Here is a 19,886-nt window from a genome sequence, read left to right as displayed (position 1 = left end):
ACTTTACAGTTTTATATTCCTATCCAAAGGCACACATTTATTTCTAAATATTTATCCCATAAGGCGTATTATTTCTAAAAGGGCTTATTTTGTTTCTTATTTGTGCCCTTATCTCTAAATAGCCCTATACTGCTACTTTCATATATACTGTTTCTGTGCATATTTGATTTTTAAAAAAATATATTATTATGGTGAATAGCATTATCATCTTTGCTGGAAAATCAAATGACTTTTTTTAACATATGAATTTCCATAGTTGTTTTATGAATGAGATATACATATACTGTCACCTAAAACCATGGCCCAAATTATTATTAAAGTTACTAATGCTAAATGCCCCAAGGATCTGCAACTTAGTATTATTCACTGGATTGATTTGGAATTGTTTCTTTGTTCAAAAAAATCAAACTCAATTTTTTACTGCTAATTTTCTGACCTTACAAACATAATTATAATCTTAAATGGAAAAATTAACTTTATATGGTGTTTTAGAAAAATAATAAGTTGATAACATTTTATAAAATGGAGATATTTTAAATTATTTACGTAATGTTATTTGTTCCATTCAAGCATCACACAGCACAAGAACAAAAGAAGCTGATTTATTAGACATATGCCAGGGTGAAGAATTTTCTCAGAATTCTTGGTTAGCCTGTGATAAGAACACAAATTTATCTAAGTATGATGAACAATGCTTTAGGGCATACTTAGGGAAGATGCTATTTAAAAAAAAAAAAAAAAAAGCTTTATTGCATCACACACATGGAACCAGATTCTCCCTCTTATGGGCTGTAGCCAGCATGAAGTTCACACTACATTAATTTGCACTTGTCGATATGCTACTTTTGCAAGTATTTTTAAGGCATGTTCAAATGTGTACTCTGTCTCTTAAACTAGAATATAAACCCCCTAAGGGCAGGACCTGGGTCTTCTAGTTATCACCCCACAGTGCCTAGCGTTCTGGTCTGCGCAGGCCAAGCCCTCTCTAAGGGCTGCGGTCTGAGTGAGGAGCAGGGAAACGAATGTGCTAAGCCTCCAGCACTGAAAGACAGTGTGAAGAACACTGGAGAGCAACTCTGTCATCACCAGGACCAAGTGATTACATGTACTAATGGCATGCCCAAGTGGCCCGATCCCAGTCATTTTTTAGAGATAGAAGTGAGACTGCAGGTGGTAGTTGGATAGTTTCTGAAGTCTAGCTCTCAGAAGCCATCCATTATCTCAATATATTCCCCAAAAGCCTTCTGAAGAGAGTATACAGCATTACAGACACATAAGAGAGAACAGAGACGAACGGGATTTTTCTTTAATCTGTAGTGGCTAAATTACGAGTAGAAAAGACAAATATCACTACTAGCCAGTTTAACACATACAGTGAAATATTCCTAGGATGTTTCCAGAATCAAATAAAAGACAATGGACCTCAGAGGTCCATTATTTGGATCTTTAGGTAAAGCATATTACTGCTACCATTTAAAACTAAAAATTTCAGGGAAGAAAGTTCCATGGCCTGTTGTAGCAATCTATTTCAATCTTCTAACTGTCAGAAAGTTATTTCAGGCTGCTGTGATTTCCAGTTGCTGTGATTAAATCTCTTTGTTCTTATTCTTTCCATACTAAAGATTGAGAACAGGTGTTTAACTTTCTCCTTGAAATTATCTGTCAAGTCCTTAAAGATAGTGAAGCAGTGCTTTAGTCTTCTCTAAGTAGAAAGGTACAATTCTTCAACTTTTCTTTATTACTTTTATTTCTCTGGCCTTATGTAGGACTTAACCTTTAGGATATGTTGGGCTTCCTCTTATATTTACACAAAGCCATACAAAATAGCTGTACTACTCCCAACAATCTAATTCATTCAGCTGAACTTAGGAAGTAACTCCTTTGCTGATACAGTCCACATTTTTTTTTTTTTTGCGGTACATGGGCCTCTCACTGTTGTGGCCTCTCCCGTTGCGGAGCACAGGCTCCGGACGCGCAGGCTCAGCGGCCATGGCTCACGGGCCCAGCCGCTCCGCGGCATGTGGGATCTTCCCAGACCCGGGCACGAACCCGTGTCGCCTGCATAGGCAGGCGGACTCTCAACCACTGCGCCACCACGGAAGCCCCACACATTTTTTAATGTCAGCATTAAAGTGTGGAGTCATACTGCTGTAGGAACGAGCAACACTCAAACCTTTTTTTGTGCTGATTTTCTAGCCAAAATTTTCTGATCTATTTCTTTTGTATATGTGCTCTAGCCTTAAATATTTGCTTTGATTACCCCCTTCAGGTAATTTTGAACTTCAATGTTTCCTACTCAGTATTAGCCACAACTCCAAAGTTAAAACTTACACAATACTGATAAGAAAGTCTTTTTTTTTTTTTTTTTTGCGGTATGCGGGCCTCTCACTGTTGTGGCCTCTCCCGTTGCGGAGCACAGGCTCCGGACGCGCAGGCCCAGCGGCCATGGCTCACGGGCCTAGCTGCTCCGCGGCATGTGGGATCTTCCCGGACCAGGGCACGAACCCGTGTCTCCTGCAACGGCAGGCGGATTCTCAACCACTGCGCCACCAGGGAAGCCCAAGAAAGTCTTTTTATCTCTGAAAGAAATTGAACCAACCTAAAAATTTTGTAATATAAAACAATTTATTTATGTATATGTGTATTCCCATCCAAGCCAGTTTTTAAGCCATGTGCCACTAATAATAAGATTATAAGACTATAACCAATCTTATACTCACCTGCTGATGCCATTAGATGATTAAGAGACCAGGGATCAGGCACATTTTCTGTATTTCAAAATACTCTAAAACCATTAAGTTATAATTTAAGATTGATGAGTCTTCAGTCTCAAAACTCCACACTCTAGCAGGGCAGGGGAACAAAGTTTTATCTTTATACTCAGGGCAGGGGTTGGCAAGCTTTTTCTCTAAAGGCTCAGATAGTAAGTATTTCAGTCATGGTGGGCTATGGGGCCTCTGCCACAACTTCTCAGCTCTGCCTTTGTAGCAGGAAAGCAGCCGTAGACAATACATCAACAAATGAGTGTCACTGTGCTCTACTACAACTTTATTTATTAAAAAAGACTGCAGGTCAGATTTGGCCCATACTCTGTAGCTGGCCAGGCTTCTTTTACAGATACAGGACACCTGTGCATGTTAAACACACACTCATATCTGCATATGTAAGTAGGAGTATATATCTGTGCATTAGCACACCAAATCTCTGTCTGCCTATCCCCATAGCAATGGTGGCTTCATGGGCATGTGATCAGTGTGCTCATACAGGGCCCTATGTTTAGAATGGCCCTGAACTTGCAGTTTAATGCTCTGTGGTCAACGTCTTAAAATTCTTAATGATTTTATATTGGAATTTGTGTTTTATAGGTGAAGTCTGATGGTAAAATGGAAGCCCCACTCACATCTGTGGTCTTGTCTCTCTACTGACTCATGGCAGCCCTGGGGCACTTCTTGGACACTTGTTCCCTTCCAGCTTCCTCTTCCTGGCCCCTGCCTTGGGACCTTGCTGCTCTCCATGTTGGGTGGGACCAGGTCATGGCAGCGTTAGGGGGAGGCATTCATCTGCTGTTATCCTTTACCTCTGGTGGGAGCCTGGATATGAGCCTGGGAAAGGCTGGGTTGAGTGTGTACACCCTAATGCCTGAGGGCAGGACATGGAGTTGCCTATCCCTCCTCCCGCCTGGCAGCACTACAGCACACTCAAGGGACTCAGCGTGGAGCCTCTGCCCACCCTGACCCCTGTACCAGGGTTCTCCCTGTGTGGAGGCTGAAGTCTCTAGGGGGCTGCCCAGCTGACCACCTTGGGATGGAGAAGACTGACTCTCTCCCCTCCCCACCGGGGCATGGTGTATAGGTTCTGTGGCTAGTGACATGGAGAACCTAGAAACCATGGATTCATCTGTACACCCAGTCATGGGGCACCTATGGGGGTCTGCATTCCCCCCACCATGAATATCCCTGTGCTGGAGGGAGTCCAACATTAAATAGCAAGTAAAAACACCATGACATTCAGAGGGAGGGAGAAGGGGAGAGAGAGAGAGAGTGAGAGAGAGAGGAAAGGCTGCCTGCAGGAGAAAGGAAAACATTTTGTAATTCAGTACCTTTAACATCACTTTTTTCCTGCTTTTTGAACAAAGGGCCCTGTGTTTTCATTTGGTACTGGGCCCTGATCAAAGATTAGGGGCTGTAAAGAATCATCTTCTGAGACTCATCTACCAAAATGGAAGCTAATAAAGAAAATTCCACTTATGCATCAGTCATTTCAGAGTCAGCTAACCTTCATACCGCCAGGGTAATAACAGGTTTCCGGCAGCCTTCCTAAATCTTAAATGTAAGGCTCTGAAATTAATTATGTATTTTGGATTTCAGACTAAGGGGCTCCTTTCAAAATATGATGATTGGGGTTGCTGCAAGGTAGCCATTTCCTTCAGATAGTTTGCTACAGGATTAACTCATTTCCTTAGAATGGTAATGAGGCACCTTATAAACATAAAGCACAATCAAAACATTATGCATGAAATTTATTGATAACAACAAAGAAAGTTGAAATTTTTCTAAGATTTCCCTTTATTTCCTATTAAAGAAGGTAATACCATAACATTCTAACATAAAAAATGTAGGTTTCCCTGATTTGAATAACCTAACTGTAAAACAAACACTGTAGAGATGGTATTTGACTATGGGTTGGGCATTATACGATATTAAAGAATTATTAATATTTTTAGGTATGATGATGATGTAGTGATTGTGAAAAAATCCTTCATAGATGCACACTGAAGTATTTATGGGTAACTACATAATGTCTGAGATCTGCTTTACATACTTCAGCAAAAGCAGAAGAGAGGGAAGACAGAAGAGGAAGAGGAACAGAAGATGGAGAAGAAAAGGATGACAAAGATGACAAAGAAGATGAAGATGAAAATGAAGGTGAAGATGAAGGAGAGAAAATATTGTGAGGTAGATGGAATAGGATTGGCAAAATGACGAGCCTAGGTGATGGAGATATGGGAATTCATTATAATAGTCTCTTTATCTTCATATATGTCTTTAAATTTGCATAATGGAGGGTGTGTATAACTGCTGTCTACAAAAAATTTCTAATAAAAATCAGGGCACAGATTTTTCATTCTCCTTCATACCAAATGTCTTTTCTTTTCTTTTTTTTTTTTTAGTGCGAGAAGCATCCTCTGAGGCCGACAGGAGCTCTCTAAACTGAAGAGATACAAAGGAGTTGATGGGAAGGATAATCTGCCCATCAGTTCCTAACACAATAAAAAAAAAAAAGAAAAGGAGAAAATGGGAGGAAGAGATTGCCATTGTTACTCTCCTAACCTTTCCTTCTAATTATGCCAGAGTCAAGGCTTGGGTCACAAGGAAAATGATTTGGGTGGTCAACCATTTGCCCTATTTTGTATACATCAAAAAGCTCTTGTTCTCACCACATTCCAATCTGACAGATTCCCATCTACTTTAAAAATGTTAGAAGCCAGATTAACAAAAATATAAATAAAACGACTATATTACAAGGAACCCCCTTTTTTGTAAACACAGAGATAGCCTTCTTGTTATTCTGAATTGCATGCTATGTAACACTTTAAAAGTAAAATACGCTTCATATTATTATAGATACTTCAGATAAACATTCAACATGTGGAGCTTTTAAAAGTTAAATGTAAATTTCTCTCTTGAGTGCAGATGGTGGCCAAGCAAAGTAGCTCTTCAGTCATAAAGACAGAAGGTCAGGTCATGGCTGAAAGACCAAAGAACAATTGCTGCTTTGCTACTCCAGATCATCAATGGAATGAGACACCACTACTTTCTTTTTTTTGAAACTGTCTATTCAATACAAAATAGTTACAAGAAGTACCTATAAGATTTCCTAAAATTATGTCCAAGAAAAAATAGTAATAAGCACATCACATCTCTGACGTCCTAAAGAGGCACATCTCCATCTAAAAATAATACTAAAATCATTATAAAAACTGTCAATGTTTCACTATTTAGCAGGAAATATTTAAAAATGAAAACTGCTCCTTTTATAATCCTGCAACTTTAGCCTCCACCTCATTAGTGGTTAATTAAAATGAGATATAGCACTAAAAGACAAATATTACAAATACTTCTACACACTTATTCATTTACAAGGGATATTATAATCTTATTATTCCTATAGTGTTCTTTCTCTCTAGAATATTAAACTGTAATTTTAAAATAACTCAGAGACTCTTCCTTACTGTATTTTTCCAGTTAGTCTAAAATGTTATGCTGGCAGATGCTACAGAATAACAGAAAAGGCATATAATAATGCTAGTGAGCATGCCAATATGATACCTTTTTTACAAAGTCATATAATATATCAGAAAAGGAAAGTTCTGTGTTGGTTAGTAATCCTAGATCTTCAGTTCCTGATAGAAAGGATTTTTAATTCCACTATCAGGCACGCCCCCAACTGGATGGAATGAAATATCAACAGTTTCATTATTTGTACATGTTAACAAGGAAAATTCTTCTGAAAATTTAAAACTCGTTAGAACACTTTGAATATAGTGATACAAAAGCATAATTTGATTTTGGTTGTTTAGATTTTAATTTAATGCCAGGGATTTCAGCTACAACTTGAAAAACTTTTTGTAGTAAATTTCAGTATCACTTTCATTTTCAATACTTTTCCCAATTGTCTTTGCATCATTTGCATAGAAGAGTTGATTGGGTTGAAAGGGAGATATGTTGGAAAATATGGTAAAAAGTGTTGAACTAGAAATATATTTCAAAAAAAAATTTATTTAGGGCTACCCACTTTTAAAGCATAGTGATTTCTTTAAAATAATGACACTGAGAACTCAGTCTTATTTTAATTGAATAGATTTCTCAACCTGCTTTCACGAGTAAAAAGAATGAAAGCGTTCAATGTTTTGTACTATAAGAAAATTAGAAAATCAAAAGTCAGCCTATTAGAACTGCCTCTCTAAAAACTTTATCCACGTTGTCAATTAAAATTGAAGTATCTACATGATCTCAACAAAGATATAATGTAAAACATCTGTTCAAACTGAAATTGAAGTAAGTAGCAGTTTTTTTCCTAACATTTCCAATTTTACTGTATTTAGGTTTCCTGAGCAAACGTATTCATGGATATCTTAGTTAAAACTGGTTTCACTCTGCCAACGATCAATTTGATTGACATATTTACATATCAACTCATCTCATCTCACAAATTTTAAACTTTTTCACTTAAAATTGGATTCAAGTTGGCATCTTTAAAGAACTTTATGTACATATATTTTAGGTTCAAAATGAACATTAGAACATTTTCTTTTACTTTTGTAAGTAATAGATACACATATCCAAATGTATATTTATGACCTGTCAGATTTTAATTTCATATGCATGCAGTTGTATTCTCACAATTTCATGTGAAAGGTGATAATTTTAGGCAACTGTAGATGAAATTCTTTTAACAGTATAAATTGGATCATTCCATTAGTTAGAAACAGTATAATAGAAATAAATGACTTAGGAATAAAACCACAACCATTTCAGAAAAAAACATTAGTTATGTCTTTTTTCAGAAAAAAACATTAGTTATGTCTTTAATTGCTGCAGTTACGCTTGTATCAAATCTTACCTGATCTTTAATTTCAAGATCCCTTTTAGTTTTTGTTCTGTACTCTCTGTGCTCCTTTTCTGCCTCATCCTTCTCCATTTTGGTTTTATTCAATTGATAGCGCATTTCTCCACACACCTGTTAGATTATAAAAACTAGATCAATAGCTGCTGGAATCTACCAGGCAAGGCCTGCAATTAGATCTTTTGGTGCCCCCTAGAGGTCATATAAATAAAATACAATAGAACTTTTCTAAGAATGGCATTTTCTATTAGCATATTCAATATATTGTTAAGATATGGAGGCAATATCAGATGTTATTGAGTCTTACAATTTCAAATGACAGATAAAGAAATGCATAACCAGGGAATTTAAGTGATATATACAAAATTTTTCATGTAAAATAATAGTTTCAATTGCATATTATCATCTAAAATGCACTATCATCTTGCTTTTAACTAGGTAAAATTATTAATTAAAATATTAAGCTATGTCATTATTCATTCAAATTGTCATGGTTATATAGACACTATATTAAAAACTTTCCTTTAAACTCTTTATCAGTTAGACTTTTATTTAAAGAAATTTATAAAGGTTTATTTCTCTCTGTTAATAGACTATATTATCAATATTTAGGAGTAGAGTATTACCCAGCCGGTATTTACCATAGGCTTTGCAGATTATGTCAATCTTACCATGCACAATACTATGTATTTAAATTAAGAAAGTTAAAAGTCATAGACTGCAACTAAGCCCACTCTGCTTTTAAAATAACTATGGCATTCAACATAAAAGGAAAATATACATGTAAGTGAAATGACTTTAACATATTGTTAAATAGTAAACACACTCAGTATCTTAAAATTGTGTATCATTCTTTATGTAATCTTTTTTTTCAATCCAGGGCATCTACAGACAGATAAATACATTTGGAAAATACAATTAGCAGATAAATCTAAATAAAGAAGTTATGAACTTTTGAGATAACTGAGAACTTGTAGAGAGATAAAGTAATATACACATCTGCTAAGTCAACTTCTAAGTTACAACTACAAGTTTTTAAAAATCATGTATCATCTAATGGCAATACCTGCTTGAGACTTTGCAATTTTGGTAGTTCTCCAAAAATGATCATTAGAATTTTAGAAATTAGTTTCATCATTATTGAAGTATTAGAATCTTATAAAACCTATATGCATTTCCTATGTTCAAATAAAAAATAAGTTAAAAATAAACTAATCTGTGTTCAAAAATTATAGTGACAAGACAGAAGAAAAAGTCAGTAAGCTTCTCCCCATTGACCCTCAAAAAGCTAAAAAAAGAATAAAATTACTACAAATTGTATCTGAAATTCAAATACCTTCAATGTGCAAGAGTTGATCCTTCCCCTTTCAAAAATATTAGTAATTCACAAAAAGTTACTAAAGCTAAATAAAATTTAAAAATTAAGAATTACAGAAAAAAAATTAGAGGATTCACTTTCTTCACTATTCCAATCTATTTGATTTACATATAGGAATAAAATTTAAAGACCCCAATTATAATACCAGAACATCACATTTATACAACCATGGTGTTTAAAACCCAACACCAGTACAAAATTATTATACATAATAAATATCTAAGCATTAGGTACTGTTTAAAATAATTGTACCCCTTAATTTTATTTTTAAAGTTTCCTTGCCTCACTAATTTCAGTTTAAAATGCATTTGCTAAGTTTATCTGTAACACTTAAATTTCATCTAAAATAAATGAACAAATTAAATTTAACTAGAATTATATTATCCCAGGGTTGGAAGCAGGCTTAAGGCACTCCTCTGATGCATGAGTCCTTTTGGACAGTTCTAAAGACAAGTAATCATTCTTTACTGTACTGTATTTCAACAGAAAGTTCTCTCCTTATAATGAACTGAAAATCCTCATCATAGCTTTCACGTATCAATCCAGGTTAACCATCTCCATCTCTCTGCAGCAGTTCCTTTACTTCTACCCCTACCTCCACACAAACACATCAACTATATTGGCAAATATGATATTTTAAGCTTCTACATTAGCTAGCTTGAATTTCAGAAAGCAAATGAAGAACTATATAAATTCAGGGAAAAAAAAGAAAAAATAGGCTTCCTTTCCTAATATATATTCAAGTTAATTTAAATTACTGAGTTATAAAACAATAATGGCATTACAAATGTGTCCAAGTTTAGGAAAATATGTTTAGAAGTAAAATGCAGTATGAAATGGGTATGCATTGTAATAAAATTATCTGTGTATGTATTGATGAAAATAAATTGATTTAATTTATTACATCATGCATGTCCATATTTAGTTACTTAGTTTTAAAGCAATGATTACTGAAATCTACACAGACTTCTAGTGTTTTTTAAACATGTACCTTAGCCAGTTAAGACCATTAAGCATTTTAGTTCTTGGTTCACAAGTTTGTGATGCCCATAGTGCAGACAACGGTGATACCACAGTGTAAAGTCTAAATTTAAGGACCAACAGAATAAGAAGTTGTAGTATTAGAATCTTAATTTTAGAGAACAGGTCTGAAAGGAATGAGAGATGGAGAATTATGTTAAGCACACTTTTCATGTTATAAATAAATACATGTCTTTTAGTATTATTGTGAAGACCAAACTTATGCAAAAAAATTACTCCTAGTTGACTAATTCAGATGTACAAGTTTTATCAGGTATTCAGTAATTAAAGTAATAAAACTTGTTTATTTACAAGTCTGTCTCAGCAACTTAATCCTTAAGCTCTTTGAGGACATTATTTGTGTCTAATTCATCTTTGTATTTGCAGCACCCAGAAAAGGGCCTGATGATAATAAGTAAATGTTTGCTGAATGACCATTATGTGGACCTTTATTATCTTGAAATAACAAAATTTTTATACTTCTTTTTGAGCTTTTTACACTAGGAAAAAATTTTCAACTAAAATATTTAAGTAATTAGTAAACTAAAATCTTTCTTTGTACCTTTGTGACATCCATTTCCCGGGAAGCAAGCTGGTTTTGAATTTCCTCTAGTTGATTAACAGCTGAAATCTTCTCTCTTGTAATCTTTTCCACCTGAGCCTCCAGTTGGGCAATACTCTGAGATAGGGTCAACATCTGTACGAGGAAATAAAAGTCCTAAATGATAATGTCATTTGACAAAAATATTTTAAACATCTTGAATTAATAGAGTCTCAGCATGGCCACTGGGCTCTCTCTGTAAGTCATTTCTCTGTGGATTGGGTATCTCCATTGCTCTGCATTCTCAATTCATCTCCGTTGACTATCACCTCATGTAATTACTTTTCTTTTTTTTCTGGTGGTGAGAACTTTTAAGATTTGCTCTCTTAGCAACTTTCAAATACACAGTACAGTACTGTTAACTATAGTCACCATGCTTTTTAAATATTAAAAATAGAATCAATCAGCATATATTTATTAAGAAACTTCCATATGCTATACTAACCCTGTAAGAATACCAAAGTTTTATGTCCTTTAAGAATTTCTAACCACCTTATAAAGATATGCCCAATATCTGAAAAATTCAATAAGAATATAAAATAGTATTTTTAAAAAACATGAAGTATTTTAGTAATTTTGTACTATGGTAGACACAATAATAAAGGTACTGAATTTATCCTCCATGTTAAAATATATTTCAAAATTTTTTGACATATTATTTATCAACTAAAATTATTCATATGCACAGTACTTAACACATCACACTGTTTTTAGTTGTCTGTTTCCTCATTAGACTAGAAGTTCCTCAAGAGCATGTTCCTCGAGAGGTATATGTTTAATGTTTGATGAATGAATGAATCATTAGAAGAAATGGCTTTTCTGAGGGACTATATGGATATCAGGTTTAGTTTTTCTTCCCAGGGTCAGAAATGTTTTCTAGACCTTAGATTTAACCTTTATAGTTTTTGGTTTGCAATTACATTTTACTCTGCTCCAGCAGGTCAAACTTTTCTAAGCTATTAATTTCTCATTTGTATTAGCAGTTTTAAAGTGATGAAGAAATGCTACCTTGCCCCAGATCAAAACATATGGGATAGCTATCAGTTTTTAATCAGCTAAAATAAAAACTGATAACAAATTTGAAATAATATTTGAAATTTATCATTGTACACTAACATGGGTGTGAATTCAGTATTACAACTGAAATCAATAACTAAAACTTTGTAATAAAAATCAAGATTACTTTTGTCAACTAATTAAAATTGACAACATGAAAATAATGAGCCCTAGTAGCTATTTTCTAATTTAGACGGTAGATGTATTAATTAACATTCCTGGGGATTGTGGAGAATTGTACATTTAACTTATGGCTGTTTACATGTCCTTGTTTCATCAAGAGATTGGCTACAAATCTAATTTGCACATAAAATTACTTTTACTAATACCAAGCTACAAACTATCCTTATGCAGATTACAATCTGAAACAAAAATTAAAGGTCAAAAGAAGTTAATTGTAACAAATCAAAAATATTAATTGAATTTTCTTAATTTAAAAATTCAAGTTCATGAGTAAGCATATTATGAATATGTACTTATAGCTTTTCTGGAACCATACAATAATAACAAACTTGAATTACCAGCTACTGAAAACCATATATTACTTATTTATGTGGATCTATGGTAAACATATTAATATTGTGTGGTTTTTTTGAAGTAAATGGGCAGACATTTATTTTGCTAATGGTAAATTCTGAGTCAGTTTCTATATCATATAACAAATCATATGATTCCTTCCCTCTGCCACCCATCACTTCATTCCTCTGCCCACTACCTGTCTGCTCCCTTCTGTCACCCACTTCTCAAGGCCTCCCCTCCTGTTGTCACACCTTCTTTTTCCCCATGCCCACCATCTGGAAGTCAACATTACACTGCAGGAGCTTCTCCATCCACATCTGTTGCAGGGGCAGAAGTAACACAGACAGCTGCAACACTGCTGGATGTCCAGGGTGTTGACATCAGATAAGTCCTTTAAACTTTGACAGGGGCAAGCAAGAGACAAGGACACCCAGGATGGGAGAGCTTGATAGAAATCTCTACACTAAAGCAGTCCCTAGTGTACTGAACGTGGTATAAAGTGGCATTCCTCATAAAAAAGGTACAAGAATTAAGGATTCTAGCGATGGGCTATTATCAAGGGAACCAACAGAAAATTCAAAACCACAAGGGGCATTCAATAAATAGATGACTGAAGGACTGATTGAACAAACAAACTTAGTGGTTTAGTGCAACCAAAGACCATTACTGATGCCAACAGGCAAACTCACAGCAAGTACTGTTCATGGGGGAATGATTCAAAATCTGTCTAGGTAGAAGGCATCTGCTCTCCTAGAGCTTCCCACACAAATGAAATTTTTAAGCAGTAAGAAGAAAGGAAAGAAGAAAAATAATAAAAAGAAGGAAAGAAAATCTACAAGTCTCACGAGCATTCCTACCACTAGGAAAGCAGGGACACCTGCTCCAGCACTAACCATGAGAAGTTACAATGTTATGATTAATTGTTCAGACTCCCCATTAAATTAACCTCCTATGCTAGGCAGTGTGATAATTTTTCTCTTTTAATTCCCTTTGGAAAGGAATGTATTGGATTAACTTTCAGTTGAAAAAATGAAAACTTAAGTAATGTTCCCAAATTCATTCAAGCTAATAAATAAAAAGTAAAGCTGGACTTTATATTAAAATTTGTCTGCTTTTACTAACACAAATGTCCAAGAAATCTATCCAATAGAGCTAATTCTCTCTTTCACTAGAGTAAGAATAATAGCCACAAGCTAAAATTTGTTAAATGGTCTAACCTAAGCCAGGTATTATATTAGGTACTTTCAAAACATTGTCTCATTTAATCCTATCAATTCCTTGAGTAGATCAACCAAGGATCTACTACTCTGAAATTTGGAGAGGTTAAATGAATTGTTCAAGGTCACATAAAGGTCAAATTGGATTCAACACTAAATCCTTTTACTTCAGAGCTTCTTTCCTCCGTTTTCTGTGAGAGTACTTGCTTCAGTGCTAGGATCACTTTCAGCTCTTTATTCATACATCTTTATTTAGGGCAGGATCTTCAGAGTAAATGTCAAATAAGGCTTAATGGAGTCAAAAAGACTCAGACTCAGAAATGCATTGTAGGACTTCCCTGGAGGCACAGTGGTTAAGAATCTGCCTGCCAGTGCCGGGGACACGGGTTCGATCCCTGGTGGGGGAATATTCCACATGCTGCAGAGCAACTAAGCCCATGAGCCATAACTACTGAGCCGGCACTCTAGAGCCCGCGAGCCACAACTACTGAGCCCGCGTGCCACAACTATTGAAGCCCATGTGCCTAGAGCCTGTGCTCTGCAACAAGAGAAGGCACTTGAGAAGTGCCAATGAGAAGCCCGCGCACCGCAACAAAGAGTAGCCCTCACTCGCCACAACTAGAGAAAGCCCGTGTGCAGCAATAAAGATCCAATGCAGCCAAAAATAAATAAATGAATAAATTAATTTTTTAAAAAAGAAATGCATTTTATTTCTGTTGCCACTTTCATTCATGAAATAATTATCAGTTTAAGAAAGTTATACATAAAAGCACCTGGAATATTCCCTGGCACAGTTCAGACTTCCTTTATTTCTTCTTATCAGGAATTCTCATCAACATATTTTTACATAGTAAAACTACTCAGCAAGGCAAAAGTTTCCACTAAACAACCCAGGAAAAAAGTCTCCTAGGCATGAACGTTAGCTGATGTTTGCTCTTGACGCCATCCATTCTATCTCTCAAAGCTCAGCTTGCAACTTTACCTCCCTCCATACCTTACTCATGTTGGTACATCTCCCCCACACTCAGCATTTCTAAACCCTGCCTATTTTTCTGAAGCTCATTTAAAATGCCACCTTCTCCACCAAGTGTTCCGTGATCTCTTGCAGACAGAAATCTGTTCTGATCCTCTGAACTCTCAGTATTTTAGTCATGCCTTTCCAATGGCATAGGGCCTTCTTCCTTCCATTTGTATTCCCCTTGTATTCATTCAATAAATAAATACTGAACACATTTTATGTGGGAGGAATATGGCAATAAGGCAATAAGGATGTTAACAAACCATATATGCAAGGGAATCATAATAAATTAGGGGAGATAATTCAATAAGACTTTGCAATAAATTGAGTTATAGAAGCCCATAGGAGGGGCTCCCAAAAATTTATCATTAGGATGCTGTGAGAAGAGATGGTATCGAGAACTCTGAAGGATCAGTCAGAGAGGCCAGAGGAAGATTCCTCTAGGCAATGGGGGTGAGGTGGGGGGTGTGGGGATGGGATGGGAGGGACAAAGCCCTGAAAAATCCTGAAATGAAAAAATAGTATGGCAGACTGGCATGTTTGCACATTTGAGGAAGTGCAAGTAGATCAGTATGGTGGTAACACAAGGAAGAAAAGAGAAGGGAGATGAGACTGGAGAACTAAAGAGAGGGAAAAAGTGTACAATCTTTATGCTATAGTAAAAGATCCTAAATTTTATCCAAGGTGTTATAGAGAGACAAGAAAGGATTTTAAAGCAAGAGACTGACATATTGCCGTGTTCATTTTAGAAAGATCATCCTTGGATCTTTGGGTAAGAGAACAGATAAGGAGGTGAGACTAGAAGCAAGGGGTTGTAGGAATCGCCCAAGGGTGAGATATGGAGAGCAGTGGAATGGAGAGACAGGGCAATGTAAAATCGGTAGGGTCCTAAAACTCTAGAACTTGGTGACTTGATGTACAGGGTGAGGGAGAAGGAGGAAACAAGGATAACAGCAAGATTTCTGAATAGGGGAAATGGATGAATGAATAGTAGTCTACTATGAGAGGGAAGATGGGAAGTGCAGCTGGTTTGGGAGCTCACTAGAGAGCTAAAACTTTAGGAATCAATACCATATATATGAAATTAAGGCCACAGTAGTGCTAAAGACATCTAAATCTAAAGCTCTCTGCTCAACTCTAGAACCTCCTATCAAGGTGCTTTCTGGATGTGTCTCCTTCATTATCTCCAAGGCACCTTAAACTCAGAGTAACCTAAAAGGCACACATCATCATTCTCCCCAATCAAAAATATGATTCAGAGAAATTAAAGAAACAGAACCTTTTAAGGAGAATAAGAATGAAAAAAATATTCACTAAAAATAGCACAAGGAGGTCTCCAGTGAATACAGCAATGGTAATTTCATTGGCTATGGGCACAGAAGCTGAAATGTAGTGGGCTGAAGAGTGAATGTGCGGTAAGAAAATGAAGATAACATGTATGGACAAATCTTTCAAGAAACTTGACTATTAAGGGGAAGAGTAAGGAGGGATATGGAATTACTAAGGTGGCTTCCAGCCTTGGCCGCATATTGGAATCACCTGGACAAATTTTTAAAATACTGACCCCTAGATCCTACCCTCAGATATTCCCCTATAATTCGTTTGGGATGCAGATTGGACAATGAGAGTTTTGGAACTTCTGTGTAGCCAAGACTGAGAATGACTGGATTAGAAGAAAGATTGTTTCTTTCAACAGGTGAGAGAAATTTGAGACTATTTTCCTGGTGATAAGGAAAAGGCTATAGTGAAGGACAAAGGTTGAAGATTCAGAAGAGAGTGGAGAACTAATGGAAATAGATCCCTGAGGTGGTGGAAGAGGATGGGATTCAGAGCAAGAGGAAAGGATTAGGATTAAGCCACTCCCATTCTGACACGGTTGCAGTACAGGTGAAATTTTACTTTAGGCAGAGGTGGGGGGTAGATAAATAAGGTGATTACCATCTAATGGCCGTCAACTTTCTTTGTTAGGTAAGTAAGGCTCTCTGCTGAGAATGAGGGGAGAGGTGGTATGGTAGAGAATTTGAGGGGAATAAAAGTGATTTGAAATAGTCCTTGAAAAATGCGTCTTAGATACCAACACTTCCCACCTAGACTACTATAATTACCTCCCAGCTGATCTCCAGGGGTTTATTCTGGTCTTCCTTCAAATCTATTGACAGATGATTTTTCTCAAATATAAATGTGATCATGACACTGCCCAATTTACTTCCATTCAATGGTTTCCCTTCACTTTTGGATAACATTTAAAACCTTTCACATGGATTTTAAGACCATTCATGATTTGGTCCTTGCATACTTCTCCAAACGCATCTTCCACTACTCTGGCCCTTACTTCCTGTGCTCCAGTCACCTGAGTCCTCTCTAAATTCCTAGAAAGTATGATGCTTTCTAGCTTCAGAGCCTTGGGAGTGTTGTTTTCCTGGGTCTGAAACTCTTCCCCTCAACTCTTCATCTGACCACTCCTACTAAACTCTTTTGAGCCTCATTTGCAAAACCTCTTTCTGAGGAAAAGTCTTCCATGACTGCCCAGACTAAGTTATATTTGCCTGTTACACATTCTCATGGTACTGTATACCGTACCTTCATGCCTTTATCATAGTGGTAAAAACTCATTTGTGGAAGTATGTGTTTAATGTCTACCTCTCCCACAAGTCTATAAACTTCATGAAGTAACTGCATTGGTCCTGTGACTACCACATTCCCAGGACCTCCAATTAATATCTGTTGAATCCTGAATGAACAAGAGAGAGAGGAATGCATAGGAGGACTGCTAGACAGCACCAACAGAACGGTGGACATTGAACCGTAAGTGTATGGTGGTGTCATCTGCAAGATTATAGGATTTTTCTTCACTAGCTGAGATCACCAATCTAGGTCAGAGAATGTAGATAATTAGATTGACCTATAAGTAGGTTTTGACAGGCACAATTTTTTTAAAAAAGGATAAGAAAACGAGGGAGTTTACCTTGGCTCAGGTAAGATAAGACTTAAAACTCACAGGGCAGAATTTGTGATTTTTCTCTTTATATAGCCTTAGGCTTACACACTGCCTTGCACACGGCAGATACTCAGTAGATATTTGCTGAATGAGTTAATTACCACATTTTAAAGACAGCATGTAGGGTATAAGCTGTGAGCCTGCTTTGAAAAAACAGAACATGTAACCATTGTTTGGGTTACTTCAGGGGCCACATCTTGCTCAATTTTACTCAACTGTATCAACTTTAAAGCTAGGTTCCACTAAACTCTGTATTCTAGTTTGTTACTGTTTTTCAAACACTGCCCATCTCATGTTATCTGTTCCTTTTGACTCTAATTTCTCCCTTCCATGTATTCATCTGGTTATAGTCAATATTCATCATGTAATTTGTTAGAACTTATTTTGTACAGAGTATATCATCACTTTTTTTTTTTTGGTTACTTGGTTTCTTACAAGTGTTTTACCTTCTTAAAGTATAACTTAGGAGTGGGGGATGAAATGAGGGAGTCATCTCTCCTTGATTTAACCATGCTTGAAATAAAATCTGGATATCTGCCGAGCACCTGCTCTCCTCTGACAAACAGAAAGGGAATCATACAGAATGGCAGGATTAGAGTAAATTTCACATTTTCCTATCATGAAATCTAACTGATTATTTTCTTTGGAAAGGTCAGAGAATAACTTTTATTGAGAAACACATTGAAGAATAGAAAATTTTTATGAACTCTAAGTTATAAGCAACTTGACTACTTAAATGGTTTAAACATGTAAGATCATTCGAGGGAGGTTCAAGAGGGAGGTGATATGGGGATATATGTATACTTATAACTGATTCACTTTGTTGTACAATAGAAACTCACACAACATTGTAAAGCAATTATACTCCAATAAAGACATTATTTTTATTTTTATTTTTCTGTACGTGGGCCTCTCACTGTTGTGGCCTCTCCCATTGCAGAGCACAGGCTCCGGACATGCAGGCTCAGCGGCCATGGCTTACGGGCCCAGATGCTCCGTGGCATGTGGGATCTTCCCAGACCAGGTCACGAACCCGTGTCCCCTGCATTGGCAGGCGGACTCTCAACCACTGCGCCACCAGGGAAGCCACCTCCCCCCAAATTTTTTTTAATAAAGATCATTCAAGAATTGCAGCCTGTAGAATCATCAATTACATCACCACAAACATTTCTTCTGCAATGTCGATAACAAATTGAACCCTTTAAATACCTTTGAGCCCATGTCCTCTCTTTCTTTTGTTATTTCTCTTTTCATCATCTCTTTCTCAAAGGCTCTTTTTTCTTGCTGAGATGCGAGTTCTTTCTCAAGTCGCTCTGTCTGCCTCTCCAGTTCATTCTTCAACTGTTCGCACTGGATTAAAGCCTGCCAGAATAAGACAGAGTGAAATGGGACCTTAGAATTTAGAAGAAATAAGAGGGAAATGAGACAATTAAGCTTTGATTTTATTTAAAATAGTTACAATTCACAGTAAAGTCAAAGTAAAGAATATTTTTATATTTGTCAATACCACTTACTGATTCAATGTTACATGTATTCAAATGTTACATGTATTCAAATGTATTTATTCATATATGTCAGTTTGTACAATTAAGGCTATATTAACTGATCAACTAAGAAAATTCAGGTAACAAACCCTGATAAGGGCCACAGAGGAGTCTGAATTTTATACAAGGGGATCAGAAAAACTAAGTGTTCTAGTATTTTCAATTATATATCATGTTTATACTACAAGAAATATATAAGTATCTAATTTAACTGATTTTTCATCTGGACATGGTTAAACAGCAGCTCATGCAGCTCAATATCAAAAAAACAACAACCCAATCCAAAAATGGGCAGAAGACCTAAACAGACATTTCTCCAAAGAAGATATACAGATTGCCAACAAACACATGAAAGAATGTTCAACATCATTAATTATTAGAGAAATGCAAATCAAAACTACAATGAGATATCATCTCACACCAGTCAGAATGGCCATCATCAAAAAATCGAGAAACAATAAATGCTGGAGAGGGTGTGGAAAAAAGGGAACACTCTTGCACTGCTGGTGGGAATGTAAATTGATACAGCCACTATGGAGAACAGTATGGAGGTTCCTTAAAAATCTACAAATAGAACTACCATACAACCCAGCTATCCCACTACTGGGCATATACCCTGAGAAAACCATAATTCAAAAAGAGTCATGTATCAAAATGTTCATTGCAGCTCTATTTACAATAGTCAGGACATGGAAGCAAACTAAGTGTCCATCAACAGATGAACGGATAAAGAAAATGGGGCACATATATATAATGGAATATTACTCAACCATAAAAAGAAACGAAATTGAGCTATTTGTAGTGAGGTGGATGGACCTAGAGTCTGTCATACAGAGTGAAGTAAGTTAGAAAGAGAAAAACAAATAACGTATGCTAACACATATATATGGAATCTAAGAAAAAATAAAA

General features: G+C 36.1%; 1 protein-coding gene across 7 annotated transcripts in view; it reads right to left on the bottom strand.

Moving 5' to 3' along the window:
* The window catches only part of SDCCAG8 (SHH signaling and ciliogenesis regulator SDCCAG8), a 268,459-nt gene that overhangs the window by 163,365 nt on the left and 85,208 nt on the right, over positions 1-19,886 (bottom strand). For all 7 annotated transcript variants that reach the window (XR_010840028.1, XR_010840016.1, XR_010840031.1 and 4 more), the window contains 3 exons: positions 18,643-18,795; positions 10,587-10,721; positions 7,624-7,740 (listed from right to left, as the gene is read on the bottom strand). Coding sequence is in view for 4 of the 7 variants with exons in the window: in XM_059079192.2 (XP_058935175.2) it covers positions 7,624-7,740; positions 10,587-10,721; positions 18,643-18,795 (405 nt within the window). In the remaining 3 variants the exon portion in view is untranslated. The remainder of the gene's footprint in view (positions 1-7,623; positions 7,741-10,586; positions 10,722-18,642; positions 18,796-19,886) is intronic.

This window comes from Kogia breviceps, chromosome 1 (assembly GCF_026419965.1).
Source record: "Kogia breviceps isolate mKogBre1 chromosome 1, mKogBre1 haplotype 1, whole genome shotgun sequence".
Taxonomy (NCBI): domain Eukaryota; kingdom Metazoa; phylum Chordata; class Mammalia; order Artiodactyla; family Physeteridae; genus Kogia; species Kogia breviceps.
This window is presented reverse-complemented; position numbering and strand designations above follow the sequence as displayed.